This window comes from Apium graveolens, chromosome 9 (assembly GCF_009905375.1).
Source record: "Apium graveolens cultivar Ventura chromosome 9, ASM990537v1, whole genome shotgun sequence".
NCBI lineage: Eukaryota > Viridiplantae > Streptophyta > Magnoliopsida > Apiales > Apiaceae > Apium > Apium graveolens.
Window position 1 is genome coordinate 104510773 of NC_133655.1, and position 19053 is coordinate 104529825.

Below are 19053 nucleotides of genomic sequence, written 5' to 3' on the forward strand. Positions count from 1 at the left end.
AATAATTTATTAAATCCATAAATCTTTTATAAAATCATATAACAACATAAAAAATAATAGAAAAATATGACAATTATCTATACTTTATTTTGGACATATAAAAATTAAAATACTCAAATTTTATCATATTTAAATATCCAAACACATATACCACTTAACAGATAATTTACAGAATAATCACAAAATAATTACAGAATATTTATTTATTGACAAAAATAATTACACGATATATCCCAGATATTACAGTTCCACTTTGTAATATATAATTGTTGATGTCAAATATTACTGGAGATTACATTGTCATTAGCATCTATGTTCAAAGTATGAAGCAAGTCATATGGACATCTGATCTGAGTAGAAGATTAATGAACAGTTATTTTCAGTAATCAGTTAAGCTTGGGGTCAACCCTGAGTAAGTTGTATTGTTATCTAAATTTGTATTTTATACTTGTAACACTTAAAGTCTATTAAAATGTAAAGGAGCAGACAGGAGTCTTTTTCCTAAAACAGTATCAAGCCTAAGGATTCTATCTGGAAGAAGATCATGAAGATCATGCCTCAGAAGAATTTTGAAGAAGTTTGTAGTTAAATAAATCTATTTGGAGAAAAATACTTTAAGTCAAGATCTCTACAAGTCACAGATTTAATATTATAGAGAATTCATTCGAGAAATCCAGAATGGCGTATTGAGAAGTCATTCAAGTTGCAGAGAGTACCGACGGATGAGGAACATCCATAGAGATAGTAGTTTGGCTAGCCGACGGATGACTGTTGTTAAGCACATCCGTCGGGATACAATCAATACTCGACGGATGAGCAATATCCACCAGGATAGAAGAAATGAATGAATTCAGAGTGGAGAAGTCAGGAAAGCTACTAGAGAACTCAAGAAGATATCGACAAGCAAAATTGAAGAAAAGAAGATTGGAGATATCGACAAGTCATTCCTTCACTAGAGAACATAGAGTTATCGACAAGTCTACATTCAGTAGAGAACTCTGAGTTATCGATAAGTCAAAGTGAAGATGTGAAAACTAGAGATTTCGACAAGCTGAAGACCTCTACAAGCCAAACTCAATATGGAGTGCTAGAGATCTCGATAAGCCTATGTACTTATTGAGATGTCAAGTGTTCAATTAATTCAAACTAGAGATCTCGAGGTACAGTCTCAGAGTACGGGATTGCAGATCACTTCAATATCCAAGATAAACAATCAATATACAATCCAACAGCTGGATTGACAAGTCTACAAAAAGCAGCTTGAAGAGTGTGCGATATCAGTAGCAGAGACTAACTGACAGAGGAAGATTAAAGTGAACACGGGATGCTAAAGATATGCTAAGCCAGAAATGGAAGATTTGCTTTTATATAGATAGAAATGACAAGTGACAGTTTAAAAAAGCTAATAGCATATTTAATATCCACTGTGTAAACCAGCAGTTAATTGAGTTATAAAGTTAACACTGGTCCTTTAGTTAGTGGTAACAATTTAGATCAAATCTCTTGTACCACTCTCAAGAAGAAGATGAGCTTTTTAACATCAAAGAGCTTAGAAATTTTGTAGCAAAATAGTCTTGGTTTTTAATATAAAAATTAAGTGAGTTTTGAAGATCTGTGTTCTTCATTTTTTGCAAGCTTAGATTCTGCAAGAACACTTTTCTATACAAGATTTAATTTACTTTGTTCAACCATTAACTTTCAAGAAAAGCCTAAAATCTGAAAAAACATTCACCCCTCATCGGTGTGTGAGTCATTACCTAACACACTCTAATATCGTCTCCGTTATTCCCGATTCCTTTGTTCGCGTTGATTTCTATAAGACGGGATGGGTATGATTTTACTACTATCCTTTTGATGTTGGTCTTACGTTTCATTTTTCCAAGTTTGTTTCTGAAGTTTTAAAAACCCTTAATGTATCACCTGGGCAACTAATGCCTTTTACATGGAGAACCCTGGTTTGTTTATTTGCTACTGATACAAAGCATCATTTATGGGTGAATGTTGAGGTAGTGAAGCACTGTTATTATTTGAAGAAATTTAGTGGTTGCCGAATTGCATTTAGAAATAAGAACACTGATGACCCATTGATACTGAACAACGATACTGTTAACGACCGTAACTGGAAGAAAGATTACTTTTTTATTGAGAAGAAGTCATTTGGTGATGATGCTAACTATTTGTTGGATCACTGGAACAACTCATGTATAATAATTACCTCTTTTCTTGCTTAATTTCTACTTATTATTGCTTCTATTTTCATAGATCGTCGTTATCTGCTATTGCATGTCTTTTACTCGTTATAGACCCAATCTATCATGTAGGCCATGCTTTGAGTGCTAAATTTACATAATTTCCTACCTCTTTGATTTCATTAGTTGGCGATCTTGTCATTTTCTTAGCTTACATTTCCATTATATAAAAGATTCGTGTTTTAGCCCCTGATGAAAGAATTTAGCCCAATTGTCTTGGTTGTCCCATTCGTAATGTTGGGACTGTTGATGTGGATGACTTTGTTTCAAAGTGAAAAAGAATCTTGGCAAGGGTGATGAAAGTATTTTTGGGAAGGGCATCATCAAAATTGCTGCTAGCCGTACTAAGAGCAAACAAGTTGTTACGCCTGTCGTGAGATCTTCCCAATTTGTCCAAAGCCTGTCGTCGGAATCAGAAGATAGTCCAAAAAGTATCAAGGGAAATGAGATGAGTACTAGTCAACTCTTTGTAAAAGGTATACATCGATCATTCTCATTATTGGCGTATTTCTTTTTCACGTTTTTCTTTTCAAGCTTTATCTTGACTTGGATTGAACCCTTCTTCATTATTGTAGAGTTTAGCAACCTGTTATTAAGCCCCTATTTTTTTCAAGTCATGATTTGTTTATGAGAGCTCGTGATGAGAAATCAACCGAGACCGAGTCTTCAAAAGCCCCTCTTGTCTTTAGCTCTGTTAGCACCCCTGCTATAAATAAAGTGCGAGTCGATCCTTTAGTTATCAAGCCTGAATCATTCACCCCTTCTCCATTAAAAAACTATGATGTTACAGCTGACCCTTCAATATTCTCCCATATGCTAGGCGATATGTTACTTCCCCAGTTCATGGAGGCTCTCTCTGCAAAGCCTGTAGGTTCCACTATGAGTGATGATGCTGGTTACTCTTTCCACATAAATGTTGCCATAAAATCTTTATTTGTAGCCCTATTACTCTCTCTCCTACTTACAATCCTCTTTTTTTTGTTTTCTATACTCTTCAAAGCATTATGGTCGCTCGTGGGGTGTACGTTCATGACATGAAGAAGCTCAAGGAATTGGAAGATGATCATATAAAATGTGCCTCTAAGATTCAAGCTGCTGAGGAGCTGGCCTTTAACAATCTCAAAGCAATGAAGAATGTTCAGAATGTAATATTTGGTACATAGTGTGTAATTATTTTTATTGATAAATAATTATTATGTGACTATTATGTGATTTTTGGTGAATTATCTGATGATTGGCGTGGATATGTGGATGCTTATATGTGGTAAAGTATAAGTATGTTAATTTTATTATGACCAGAATAAAATATAGATAATTACGGTATTTTTCTGGTAATTTTTGGACTGTTATATGATTTTATATTGATTTATGAATTTATTAATTATTTTCAGAATAATTACAAAATTATTTTATAAAGCCGGGAATCGTCAAACTTCAACCGTTTTTACAACCCGAAACTCTTCCGCAAACTCTTTCCTAACCTAATCTGGTAATTCCGGACATTTTCCATGTTTTGACTTTTTCGATCCGGATTACGGTTTGACCCATGCGCGGCCCGGCGCAAAATTTTCGGTACGATAATCATTTCGATAGATCAACAAAACCCGTATTCTTAAAATGCGAGATAATATTACATTATTTTCGTATAAAGTGTTTTATTAAAAGCTCGGTTTGGATATTTATCCATTAGGGGTATCAAAGATCATTTTTCCAGTTACATAGCGGCTAAGGAACTAATTTATCGATCCAAAACGATCCAACATGAACCAATATTCCATAAATATATATAGCCCTTTTATTATTTCATTTTATTCGTATAATCATAATCAGTCAGTAAAAATATAGAATTTATAGAGAAAATCCCTAAAAACGTTGCGTTCTTCATAATCAAACGCACGAACGAAGGCGTTATCGAACTCCGTTTCAAGCGTGCAGAAAATATCTTTCTGAATCAACCATCCATACCAGTGCAGAAATCAAGGTATTTTTCTTATTTATTTATTCTAATTCTAATTATTTAATGATTAAATTTTGAAATTTTGTTCTTGATGTTGTTGATATGATTTAATGGCATAATCATGTAGATATTTTCTTCCTGGTCATTTTGGTATATTATATGTCAAATTTGGAGTTCAATAACATATAGAAATTGATATTTGAGTCTCGGATTTATAAATTAGGGTCTATGTTCTTGAATAATTTCAATTGAAAAATTAGGTATTTCTTTTTTAGGGGTTATTAGATGAAATTGATTACACGGTTGTGTAAATCATGAAAAAACAAGTCAAATGGTATATTGGAAATTTACAGACGATTCCTGGAACAGCTTAATCGACTTCGCCGGAAAAAAAAATTCGAGTTCGTCGTCGGTGAAGTTTCAGATGAATTTTCTGATCAAAATATGTGTTGGTTGTTGATTCTAAATTAAGATATAAGTTCCTGGAATTACGTTCTATGATTATGCACAGTTTGGCATGTTCTGGACTCTGTGGCCTTTTTCCGGTGAGCTTGGAACCGCCGGCAATGGTAGTCACCGGCGAGCTCGACGGGGACGATGGCAAATTGCCATTTACTCTTCCTGCTTTTACAAAACTCACATTTCAGTCCATGTAGTTTCAAAACTCTATAAAAATTAGATTTCTGTTTATAAAATTTACAAAATTGATATTCTGTTATTAATTTATTTTTAGAAAATTATTTTTAATTGTTTTATTTAATTCTGAAAAATTATTTTTAATTTAAAATAAATTTTAATTATTTAATTAATTAATTTTAGTTGATAATTAATTATTTAATTTGTCAATCAATTTAAATATTAATTGATTAATTAATTTAATTAGCTATTAATTAATTTTAATTAATTTAATAATTAAATTTAAATATTTATTTTTGATTTAAAAATTCCGAAAAATAGTTTTGAGCTTTAAAAATATTATTTAAAATTATTTTAAGACTCGATAATTATTATAAAATTATTTTAAAGCCATATTCGGGTATTCGAACCCTATTATTTAATTATAAAATAATTCGGAGTCCCGTTTTAATTCCGAAAAAATATTCAAAAATTCGTATTAAATACTTGGAAAATCATTTTTGACCCCGAATCTTCTTTGAAAATTTATTTTGATTGAATATCTTGCGTGTTATGTGCTACGTGCTATCTCAGTGATGTGTTATATGCTTATGTGGTTATTTTTTGACTTTTTTGGTCATAACTTTCAATTTGTAAATCGGATTTGGGTTAAATGAAGGGTAGATAGAAGCTTATAAGTCTATGTGACGATTAAATAATATAAGATTGAATATTAAAAGGTACTTGTGACGCCTAGCAGAGTAAGCGAGGCATAGAAAAGGAAACCAATGATCCATAAATAGGATCGGAGCATAGAAAGAGAAGGCAAGTGATTGATTAATAAAAGTAAGGCATAGAAAAAGAAGGAATGTGATTGAAAAGTAACGATGTTAGATGAGTACAAGTAAAGTTGGAAATCATCGGTGATAAGGCAAGTACTTCTGAACCTTCTTCAAGATATATTGCAAATATTTTCGAACTTTCTCATAACATGCTGATAGTATTCAAAATAATCCTATTTTATATTGCATGCGCTTTAAACTATTCAACCTTGAACCCTGATTCTTATTGATCTTGAGCCATTAGCCTTATTCTTCATAAACTATTGATTGTTGAATTCTCAGATACGAGCCAAACATATACGATACTACTCTACAAATACATATCTACCACATACTGATTTCTGATATTGAATTGCTTGACACACCAACCCTTATGCCTTGTTTAACAAAAGACAAATCCTTGTAACCCTTGAACCCTTGGTCTTCTACTTTCTGATTCTTTCCTTGATTGAAAGCCAATATTTTTGAAATCCTTGTTATACCTTCATGGTATTGTGAATCACCCTATGATTCAAGATAAATATTGTTTATAATTCAGCTTATTGAATTACATTATTTATCGTATTGTTATTCTGCTATTGGATTGTTTTTAAATATGGACCAGATTCATGGTCGGACCAAATTCGTGGTCATAATAGGCCAATGTGTGCCTTAGATCCAGTATATAGAGCAAAGTTGGGAGCCTTGATCGGGGTTAGTGCGTGACTGATCAGCAGCCTAACCTTGGTTTTTTTAAAATAAAAGTGAATATCCAATTCTAATCATTGCTTATCTAGAAACTTTATTCTTATGAATCATTTCAATTGGTCATTGTTTAACTCAGTTATTTCTATTGTTTAACCCCAAACTTCTGACTCGGGTTTGGAGGGCGTCACACAAAATGAGCTGGAAGAGTTTGCTTCCAAGGTCTCTAAAGAAAGACATGCGTGATGAAGCAGAAAAGGCTGTTAATCAGCAGATCATAAGAACCATAGTTGATACCATATTAGAATATCATAGAGGAGAATGGAAATCTTGGGATGTGCTCGAAACTGTGAAGATCTATAATAAGGAGTTTCCTGATGACGTTTTCCCTCTCAATGAATTCAACACCCCAACTGATGATGTGGAGACGAAGTCAGCTAAGGATGACAACACCAATGAAGAGTAGTTTTATATTTGTATTTGTTTTTATCATGAATTTTCTCTTTATCTCGTACTTTGCTTTTGGTTTTCTACATTAAATTCGTGTTTTGCTTTTAAGCGGGGGATCGCAGTTTTATTTATGTTGGTTTTTAAGTTGAATTTTTGACGTAATATTATGTTTGTCGCTTATGAATCGAATTCATGTCATTATCGTATCTTGTGTCTTTATTAGTGTATTATAGGAATATATTGGACTCATTTCATTACGTCAATCGTAGTTGTTGTCTTCATAAATCATCATGTTGTCAATTACATAACAATTTGTTTGCAAATATTGAAAATTTTATAACTGTTCTACTTGTAATGTAGAAGCTTTCTAATCATTAATACCTGGATAAGTCATTTGACAAAAATCACTCATGTAATTTTGTAAAGCAAACCTTTTTTTATCTTATTGTCACAATATATTGTATTGATTTATTTCTTTGTTTCAAATGTTACTGTAATTGTCAACTCACTTTGTGTAATTCATCAATTACATTGGTGCATGCACTTGTAGAGTGGTTAAGAGACCTGTATCCCTCTTGAAACTCACCAAAAATTATGTCATGTATTAGTTAACATGGATGCATGTAAGTATTATTTGTCATAGCAATAAATTTGATAAAACTTTTATGTTAACTATGACTGTCGAATGCTCATAGCATTTTCATTTGGAGCAACACGATTGTAGTTGGGTGATCATCCCTTACGTTTGTAATTGACATGTTTTATTCGTCGTGTACTAGTATATACTAACATTATAGAAATAATTCTAGCAAAGTAACTTACGTAAATATGAACAAATCTAAAAGGTAAGCACAGTTGATAGAAATAACTTGCATAACGATGTAATTCATGATGCAAAATGTAAGGAGTTGGAAACATAAATATATAATCAAGTTTCCTCAAATAAAGCGTCATACTGAGTATAAGCAAACAACGACAATCAACTATGTCCTAGCAACTTATTAATCAAAGATTCCTAAAAACCTTAATTAAAAAGATGAGTTAGAAAACTTTACACATGATAAAGCTTCAAGTGTAAAGCATTCCAGCTTTTCGGTACTTGTGTGCCGTCCAGACTCGACAATCGATAAGCCCCACGTCCAAAAACTGCGTCAATAAAGTAAGGTCCTTCCCAAGTGTCAGCGAATTTTCCTATTGTCACGTCCATAGTGTTTTGGAATGTCTTCCTTAACACCAAGTCACCAATACGGAAAGTTCACATATGGACATGTTTGTTATATGTGCTGGCCACCCTTTGTCGATAAGAAACCATACGAATCTTCGCCATCTCTCGAACTCATCCACAGTATCCTTGTCATGTACCAATTCTATGTTGTTCACGTCAGTCGTCAATAGTCCATACCTGGATGTTGAAATCATGTTCTCTATTGGTAAGACAGCTTCAGTGCCATAGACTAAGCTGTATGGCGTCTGTCCTGTTGATGTCTTAGGAGTCGTCCTGTCCGACCACAACACCCAAGGCAATTTTTCAGCCCACTTTCCTTTACATGATGTCAGTCCCATTTTAAGATTATTGATTATGATCTTGTTGCTCAATTCAGTTTGTCCATTGACTTGAGGATATCTTGATGTCGACTTAATCAAGTTGATATTCCAATGTTTTCAAAATACTTCTATCTTGTCGCCTATGAATTGTGATCCATTGTCACAAACAACTTCAGATGGAACACCAAACTTGCAAAGAATATTTCTCTTGATAAATGATATCACTTCTTTTGACGTGACCTGCTTGAACGCCTCTGCCTCGATCAATTTTGAAAAGTAATCTGTCATGGCCAGCATTAACACCTTTTGCCCAGGTGCAGGTGGCATCTTCCCCACAATGTCCATCCCCCGTTTCATGAAAAGCCAAGAGGGAATAAACATATTAAGATGCTCAGATGGTTGATGTATGACGGGTGCATGTCTCTGGCAGGCGTCACATCTCCTCGTGTAATCTAGAGCATCATGACTTAGCGTCGGCCAGTAATAACCAAAATGTAGAATCTTTGATGAGAGATTTCTTCCGTTGGTATGATTCTCACACTCTCCTTCATGTGCATCTTTCAAGACCATGTCAGCTTCATGCCTCCTTAAACATCTTTTAAGTAGCCCCGTAGAAGATTTCTTGAACAGCTCGTTATCCATGACTGTAAATCTTGAACCTTTCATCCTAAAGATCCTACCTTCAATGTTGCTATTGGGTTTAACTCCAAATTATAAGTAATCTTTGTATGCTCGAATCCAGTGATCCATGTGCTCATTGGTATTGTCATCATGTTGATTAAGACCCAACACTTATATGTCATGAACCAATCTCTCAACAGCAGGTTACATGATATAAATAACTGGAATTTTGTTTAGGTTGAGGCATTTGGAAACATCCCCCAAACCAGCTAGTGCATCAACTTGTACGTTATTTTCCCTTGGTACTTGTTGTATAGTGAAAGTGTCAAACTAATTCATCAATTCTTTGGTGATGTCCAAGTATGCAATCATCTTGGGATCCTTAGCTTCATAGGAACTATTGACATGATAAAAAATTAATGATGAATCACAATTTGCATCAATGTTTCTGACCTTCATGTCCTTATCAGTCGTGAGCCCCACAATCAATGCCTCGTACTTGGCTTCATTATTGGTGGATTTAAAGTCATATCATATTGAATGTGCAATTATATCCCCATGTGGCAATTTGAGGATAAGCCCCAATCTGGTTCCATTTACATTCGGGGCTCCATCAGTATACAATGTCCATGGCTTGGTGTCCACCCTAGAAATGACTCGTTGAAATTCCTCATCAGTTGTCGTATGTGATGTCGTAAGTGCATAGAAGTGTGGCCCATTTTTCTATCCATCCCGTCAAGTCAGGTTTGCTCAAAACATTTCTCAAGGGGAAGTTCATCATGACATGTATTATGTGTGATTCAAAATAATGCATTAATTTAGTTGAAGTCATGGCCAATGCAAGTACTAACTTTTCAAGAGATGTGTACCTTTTTTCTGCATCTACCAAACTCTTGCTGACATAATGAACAGGCAACTAGACACCTTCACTTTTTTTGATGAGAACTACACTTACTGCATGGTCCGTAACAGATAAGTAAACATAAAGGTCTTCATCTTGAAGGGGCTTGGACAAAAGTGGAGGTGTAGTGAGATAACTCTTCAAATCATGTAGTGCAGCTTCATGTCTTTCAGACCATATAAACCATTTGTTCTTTCTCAGCACGTCATAAAAAAAGCCTACATCTGTCTAACGACCGTGAGATGAACATGTTTAGAGTCGCGACCCTTCCTATCAATTTATGGACATCCTTGACATTCGATGGACTTTTTAAATCAAAAATTGCCTTAATTTGTTCTGGGCTAGCCTCAATGCCCCTCCTGGGCACCATGTGTCTGAGAAACTTTCCTGACGACACAATAAAGTTGCATTTAGACGGGTTCAGCTTCATGTTGTATGATCCCAATATGTCAAACACCTCTCATAGGTCGTGAACATGATTTTCAGCGTTTACAGACTTGACCACCATGTTGTCTATGTAAAATTTCATTGCTTTACCTATCTGCTCTTTGAACATTTTGTTAACAAGCCTTTGAAATATTGCCCCAGCGTTGCGTAATCCAAAAGGCATAGCCAAGTAAAAATATATCCCCCTGTCCGTAAAGAATGTTGTCATCTCGTAATCCGATGGCTCTATTTGAATTTGATTAAAACCGCTTGAAGCATCCAAAAACATAAGCAATTCATGTCCAGTTGTTGAGACCACCATGGTGTCGATGTGAGGTAGTGGATAAGGGTATTTAGGGAAAGTTTTGTTTAAGTTTGTGCAGTCGACACAAAGTCTCCATCTCCCATTCTTTTTCTGTACTATAACAATATTTGCTAACCACTCGGGATAATCAACCTCCTTCATCAATTCAGCCTTCATAAGACTGTCCACTTCATCTTTAATTATCTTGTTTCTCTCTATTACAAATTTCCTTCTTTTTTGTTGAACATGGGTGTAGCTGAGGTCGACATTTACCTTATGCGTGATGACATTTGGGTCTATTCCAATAATGTCATCGTGTTCCCACGCGAATGCATCCAATCTCGTAGTCATAAAATTCACCAAATTTGCATCAATTGTTTGTGACAGGTCTTCTCCTTTTAACATTTTCTTTTCTCCCGTCTATAGATCAACCTCAGCTAATTTCTCAGGTCCTGTGACCGCGGCCACAGGTGTCTCATTGCCATGATGTTAGACAGTCGGTTTCAAATATGTTGTGTAACATTCACGTGCCATATCTTGATCTCCTCGTATATCCTGAGCTCCCCATGGCGTTGGAAATTTGAGAACTTGATGGTATGTCAATGGTACAACTTTCAAATTGTGAATCCAAGGCCTTCCCATGATTATATTGTACGTTGAATCGATATCTATTATGCAAAAATTCTCCAAGAGATTGACTCATTGTGCATACGTAGGCAGTGTGATCTCACCTAGTGTTCATTTGGTTTCTCCACTAAATCCCACCAATGTCGTCAATTTCTTAATCATGTCGCTCTCTTCCAAACCCATTTGTTTCAACGTGTTCAGCATCATGATGATGGCAGCACTCCTGTTGTCAACTAATATTCTTTTGATCAGGCAATTCCCCACAAAGAGTGAAATGACAAGTCCATCTTGATGTGGTTCTTGAATACTTCTTTTATCTGACTCGTCAAACATCAAAGATGGTAGAGTATTACTACTAACTACTACCTCAGTAACTTGTATATCTGTCTCTCTATCCACCCTTTTAGCTTGTGAGTATGTAGACCTACACACTTTAGAACCACCTGCAATGAAGTTAATTACTTTGTGATGTGGTGGTGGTGGTGGTTGTCTTACTGGTGTCATGTTGTCTCATTTGGGTGACTTGTCTCTCCTGACGTAAGATGTTTTTTTGGATGTCATGAAATCAGTTAAATATCCCTTCTTGGTCAAGAATTGTAGCTCATTTTGTAAAGCCACACAATCATAAGCTTTATGTCCGTAATCTTTATGATAGACACACCATAATTTGGAATCTGGATTCGCCTTAGGCTTGTTGCTCTTCATTGGCCATTTGACTATATCTCCCAACTTGGTGAACTTCTTCATCATGGATGAAGGTGTTATCATGAGACCGTAGCTGTCGTACGTTGGTGGCTGATTAGGGTCCTTCCTCCAATCACTACGTTCCTCCTTTCTCCAGTCGTTACTTTCCCGCATTGTGTTGACATAAACTTCATCCCTAGAAGGCCTCAAATAGGGTTTGTATTCCCTAGACCTTGGTGTTGTAATATTTCTTGAAGGCATGTAATATTTCTCATCATTCTCCCTCCTATATTTTTCCAATATCACTTGTGTCATTGCTTTAGCTTGCATGTCATCCATAGTTCTATACGGGTATTTTATTAGTTCTTTATAAAGTGGAGATTCCCTCTCTAATCCCCTTCTGAATGCCTCAATGTTTGTAGGTATGTCGCAGTTGGTAATGGACACCTTCTCTCTATTGAATCGTGTCAAGTAGTCACGTAATGGCTCTCTATGACGTTGCACAATCTTGTATGAATCACTGGTGTTGAGTGGAATTTATGACACTTTATTATGCTCTAATAAGTTTTGAATTGATGCTTTTGTACTCAAGTTGTTATGTGTTTTAATGTGATTTCTAGTGTTTTTGCATTTCAGGCACTATTCAGGTAATCAGGTGAATTAGCATTGTTTTGGTGCTAATTTGGAGTCCAGGTGGTGTTGGAATAAAAGCTCATGGAAAGCCTGCTCAAAGCAGCAAGTTTTAAGAAGAAATCTGAGTTTTTCCCAGAAGGACGGTGCGCCCGCGCTGTGATAGCACGCGGCCGCGCCGGGTTCCAGAAATGCAGCGCGCCCGCGCTGTGATAGCGCGCGCCCGCGCCGAGGCCGAATTTCAGAATCCTGTTTCTATTACAACTCTAAAAGGAAAGCTTCCAGATTGTTGAGGGCTGCTATATATATTCATATTAGGTCATTTTTAATAGATATCAAGTCAGAGACGGACCAGAGCGCAAGGAGAAGACGACAAGAGACCTTTAGTATAATTCAACAAAGGCGAAGACGATCTAGTTTATTCTTGTAAATCTTTGTTTTGAATTGTAATTTGGATGCTTGTTTCTTGTTTTGCTGAACCTATACTCTTGATTGTACTTGGTTTTATTTATTCATATAAAGACTACATTTGTTATATCATGTTTTCATCGGAACCCACATTGATGATGAGTCTGATTATGGGCTAATCGTTATCGTGGGGTTCTAGCGGATTTATTTATGGATTTCTTTAGTTAAATTGTTTGATGCCGTAGTATGTGGTGATTTTATGATATCCTAGTATTAGTTGTGCGTATTCGTCTTATGAGCGTCGCGAACTTATAAGATAGTATGTTAATTCTTAATGAAGCGAAAGTGAATTTAAGGATTTAGAACTTGTCATGCTAGCATAGGTTCGTGTATTTGTTATGCATGATTCGTAGGTAATTTTAACCATCTTACTTTCCCTATGTAATCAAGATAGATAACTTGTGCTTAAACCGTATGTTGTCAAATTCTATAGACATATAGGGTCTCAATATAATTGGTGCCTATTCAGCTTCTATCTCTTTTTGGATATCTGGTAGAATGGTACTCGTACAACGAAAGTTGGCATTTATCAGTTTCGTGTTATCTGATTAGTGTCATCACTATTGCATGCTAAGGTTAAGAATAATAAGGCTATTGAGTGAAGTATTTAATAAAGTTAGAATTCCATGTTTGTCATATATATCAATTCAGCCAATCTTATTCTCGTAGTTATAATTGTTAGCGTAATTCTAAGTTATAAACAATCTCAATTTGTTATCGTCTTAGCATTGGATAATAAGCATACATTGTTGCTTAGGTGCATAAATTAGATAGTTAACCAATAAAGTCTCTGTGGGAACGAACTAGAAAAGATTCGATACTACTTGCGAACTTGTATACTTGCGTGTATTATTAGCGCGTGTTTAGTGACTAACAAATTTTTGGCGCCGCTATCGGGGACTGTGTTAGGGCAGAAAACACGCGCTAATAATACACGCAAGTATACGCGTTCGCAAGTAATATAGAATACCTTCTAGTTCGTTCCCACAGAGACTCAGACTAATTATGCTCAATTAACACTCACTCACCAATGTATGATTACTTCTCAATGTCAAGACAATAACACGTAGATTGATTAACTAATTATTAACTAGAATTTACTACGAGAATTAAACACTTAATTGACACTTGAATTAACAATATTAAACACATATGAGATCATAACTTCATTACTACTTCCTTCAATAGGTATCGTTATTACCCTTAGCATGTAACAGTGATAAAATTAATCGAACAACACGAAACTGATAAAAGCCAACTTTCGTTGTACTAATACCATTCTACCAAACATCCACAATTAAGATAGAAGTTGAATAATCATCAATTATGTTGAGACCCTATATGTCTACATAATTTGACAACATAACGATTTAAGCACAAGTTATTCCTTATGATTACACAGAGCAAGTAAAATGGTTAGAGTTACCCACTAATCATGCATACTCATACATGAACCTATGCTAGCATGGCAAGTTCTAAATCTCAAGATCCACCGTCGCTTCACAAGAGATTAACACCCTATCTTATATGTTCGCGACGCACATAAGATGAATAAGCACAACCAATACTAGATATCATATAATCATCACACACTAAGGTATTAAACAACTAACTAAAGAATTCCATAGCAAATCCGTTACGACCCCATGATCACGATTAGCCCATGATTGAACTCATCATCACCATGGGTTCATATGAAAACATGATAATAACATACGAGAATAATTAATAAACTACTTATATTAAACCAGAGTACGTCACAAGAGTAAATAGGTTCAAAACAAAGAAAACTAGCATCCACTGTTACAACGAATGAAAGAATCACAAGAAACTATGCACCCTCTTCGTTGCGATGTGCTAAAACGGTCTTCTTCCTTATCTCCTTGCTCCTCGATTAATACCATGATTCAACACACGTGAAACGTCTCTGAAAACTACTTATATAGAAGCCCCACAAAACCCAGCCATCTAAGAAGTCAGAAGTCCAGCAGAACAAGAACTCTAAAAATCAGATTCTAATTTCGCACCCCTGAGCGGCTGCCCAGCAATCCTGAGCGGGCGCCCAGCTTCCTGAGCGGCCGCCCAGCCAGGCTAAGCGGGCGCCCAACACCTTTCGGGAAAATTCATTTTTTTTGCTCCCGTTCTTCGCTGCATTCTGCTCCTAACTTCCCACTTGCAATGCCAAGCATATACTAAGGCTTATTCTTGATGAAATCTCCCCACAAATGCAAGTAATACCCTGAAATATAAACACTAGAAAAACGCATCAAATACACAAAATACTTGATTTCAAGACATCAATTCAAGTTATTATAAGACGTTCTAAGTGGATACAATGCCACTTATCAGACCCCCAAACTTAAATCGATGCTTGTCCTCAAGCGTCACAGACTCAAAAACAAAACAAAAACATGCATGAATGCAATCTATATCAAATACAGTGATTCCCCTTACTACGACCAAACCAACCAACTTATGTCATCTCAACAAATACAATTAGGCGAATAAAGATCAATCAAATCATGCAAACTAACATACAACCAGAAACGTGGTGTGTGCGGATGCTTAACAGATATGCTTCGAAACTAGATCAATTATCATAACTCGACTATCCTCAAGGCAATCACATGATTATATGAAGAAAAAAATTCTAGGCACAAAATGACTGAAACACTTCAAGATTACTGGAGCTTATTGCGGAATCATGCTTTTTATTCAACATAACAACAATGCTTATTTGACCGTGCAATGAATGAGGTCCACAAAAGACTTATACAATGGCATCCATTTAGCGAGCGTTAGGTTAGCGGATCCCAGACTATAAAAGCCTTAGGTCACTAGGCACAAAGTCCCCTAAGAAATTAATAACTCGAATACCAAATAGCCCACTCGTGATCAATTATGCATTAACTATTGACATTTTTTTCTTTCTTTTTCTTCTTTTTTTTCTTTTTTTCTATTTTTTTCTTTTTTTCAAATTTCTGAGCAAGTGTGTTTCGCTCCATTTTGCTCAACCCTAGACTACTCGCATAAAAATATGAGCCGGCTACTAGCCATTTGACGCCTAGCCACAATTAGCAATGAATTCCAATTTTTACTCCAATTTTTTTGTCTTTTCATGCCTTTTATCATTAAGAACCTATTATAAATTCTAAGCATAATCAATAGATTAACCTCAAAAACCACCAAACCATGACAACAATCTAGTCCTTAAGCATTCTCTAAGACTTAGTAAAATTACAAGTGTTTCTAGCATGCATGTCATCCTACAAGACTCAACATCACTCTAACGCTATCACCACACTCGCATCAATATCATAAATCAATTGGTAAAGCCACGTAAAAGGGATCATGGTAAATGTATGAGCTAAATGACATGATAAATAGAACTATAAAATAAAATAAAATAAAAACTATATGGCAAAAATATGCAATTATATGAACTAAACTATCATGAATATGCAACTATATGACACACACACAAAAATATTCCTTACCTACCACCCCCAAACTTAAAATCTTCACTGTCCCCAGTGAAGGTAGTAGAAAGGAACACAGGGTATACCTACTTGGAGAAATCATCATCATCACCCTCAGAGGGTGGAGTATCAGGAGGCGGATAAGCAGAGTCCTCACCAAAAATGGGCCACTGGATGTCAGCTCCAAGGCCTCTAAAAGCAGTCCCAAGTGCAAGAGTGAGCTCTTGAGCAAACCTACTCTGCGTCTGATATATAGCATCTATCCTCCTCGACAGCCTCCTATATTGGGCATCGGCCATCCCAGCACCCTCCTGAGCTCTAGAAAAGCCTGCCTCATCACGCCCCGGCCTAGCCATGGTAGCACCAGCTGCTGGACGTCCTCCTGGAAGATGATAACCCAGCCCATGCTCCTCAGGCTCTCCACCCGTCCACTCCTGCATCGCATTCAGAGTCCCTGAATCAATAGGAGCGGTTGGCATCTGCAACTGCTCATGAGAAGGCCAATGAACTCCCACTGCTCGGCATAGCTTCGTGACAGTAGATGCATAAGGGATGTTCATGTGCTTCGCTCCCCTCAAAAACTTCAGAATTCCTTGGTAGATGAACTTACCAAGGTCCACATAATACTCTTCATTCAAAATACCCCATAACAACCTTGCTCGCTCAACTGTAACCTCATCTGCATGCGAAGTAGGCAGAATATTACCACAAATAAAGGCATTCCATGCCTGGGCATACCTGTTTATCGCAATCGCCGGAAAAGAACGATACTCATTAGTCCCAGTCTTGAACTTCCATACCGTGCCCGGTTGACAGAGAGTAGTACAAATCAAATTCGAATCAAACTCCTCGGAGGGCTTCTCATTCCAATTCTCCTCCGTGGGCTTCCGCTGTCGCTACCCAATCACACGGCGAATCGCCTCAGGATGATAATCCACAGTAAGCCCACGCACAACAGAAAACCCATTCTTTTCAGCCTTTGCATTCGCATAAAACTCGTGAACCACGCTCATCGGAACCGCCTCCGGCGACTCACAAAAAGAAATCCAACCCTTTTCAGCAATCATCGGCAACAACTCACCATCCCTCCCTGATGGTAAAAATCCCCTCTCCTTCAAAATCGGCTTACCCAGAAGCCTAGTATACTCCTCCTCAGCAGCCCTATCAAACAAACGAGGTCTCGCAGCAGTACCCCTCGAAGAATCAGCAGTAGGAACAGTGCTGGTGTTATCAATAGTCCTGGATCTCTTGGGTGCCATTGAAACTGAGAAAAAGTGTTAAAGATCTGTGTTTTGGAATATGGGAGAGAGTTTTATGGTTGAAAGTGTATGGGGGAGTATATGGAATATTTGTATGTATATATAGGGTAAAGATTAGGGTTAAAATTTGATTAGGAGTGGGGTTGAGGGTTAAAAACGTGGGTTTATGGGAAGAGGATTCGTGGGTAATGGGTTATATTTTTTATTTTTTGTTTTTTGATTTTTTTTAGATTTTATAAGTCTTAAAAAAAATTCAGGAATTCGGGGGCTGAGCGGCCGCTCAGCAAAGCTGCACGGGCGCCCAGCATCCTGCGCGGCCGCTCAGCAGAGCTGAGCGAGCGCCCAGATGGTGACTGGAAAAAAAAATTCTTGCCCTTTTTCCTGATTTTTTTTGTATTTTTGGATAGGTTACTGATTCTTAAGGGTTCCTATAACAACAAGTCTTCGGTTGCCTCCCAAAAAGCGCTTCTTTTACGTCATTAGCTTGACATAGCGTACCTTGCTCAAGTTGATAATAAAACGGCACTAACCACTTCCCGGTTTACCGTGTCTCCATAGTAATGCTTCAAACGCTGACCATTAACCTTAAATGTTTGGCCCGGATCATTCTCAAAAATCTCCATCGCTCCATGTGGAAACACAGTTTTGACAATAAAAGGTCCAGACCACCTTGATTTCAACTTTCCAGGAAAAAGTCGGAGACGAGAGTTGAATATAAGAACTTTCAGCCCCGACACAAATGACTTAGGATATAGCTTCCTGTCGTGCCACCTTTTCACATTTTCCTTGTACATTTTGTTGTTCTCGTACGCTTAGAGTCGAAATTCATCAAGTTCATTTAACTGAAGCATTCGCTTCTTCCCAGCTGCATCTAGATCGAGGTTCAACTTCTTCAACGCCCAATAAGCCTTATGCTCAAGCTCCGCAGATAAATGACATCCATTACCATAAACAAGTTGAAACGGGGACATCCCAAGTGGAGTCTTGTATGCTGTTCTATAAGCCTAAACAGCTTCATCGAGCTTTAAAGACCAATCCTTCCTTGATGGACAAACAACTTTCTCTAGAATGTGCTTGATCTCTCTATTAGACACTTCCACTTGACCATTCGTTTGCGGATGATAGGTAGTAGCAACATGATGATTCACATTGTAGCACTGCATCATAGAAGTGAACTTACGGTTGCAGAAATGCAACCCCTCATCACTTATGATTACTCGTGGCATTCCAAACCTTGTGAAAATTTGCTTATGAAGAAAATTCAACACTACCTTTGCATCATTCGTCGGTAGAGCCTTGACTTCTACCCATT

At 36.6% G+C, this 19053-nt stretch overlaps 1 protein-coding gene across 1 annotated transcript; it reads right to left on the reverse strand.

Annotated features, from left to right (window-relative positions):
* Window positions 1-7848: 7848 nt before the first annotated feature.
* On the reverse strand, window positions 7849-8360 carry LOC141685454 (uncharacterized). The gene is made up of 2 exons (XM_074490553.1): window positions 8107-8360; window positions 7849-8023 (listed from the first exon to the last, which is right to left on the reverse strand). The coding sequence occupies exons 1-2, from the start codon at window positions 8358-8360 to the stop codon at window positions 7849-7851; spliced, it is 429 nt and encodes a 142-aa protein (XP_074346654.1).
* Between the last annotated feature and the right edge of the window lie 10693 nt (window positions 8361-19053).

Excerpts from the sequence above, each read along its gene's own strand:
- LOC141685454 (XM_074490553.1), bottom strand. The coding sequence starts at position 8,360 with ATGGGACTGACATCATGTAAAGGAAAGTGGGCTGAAAAATTGCCTTGG. Across the intron at positions 8,024-8,106 it reads AGATGGCGAAGATTCGTATG|GAAGACATTCCAAAACACTA; the intron begins GTTTCTTATCGA and ends CTTGGTGTTAAG.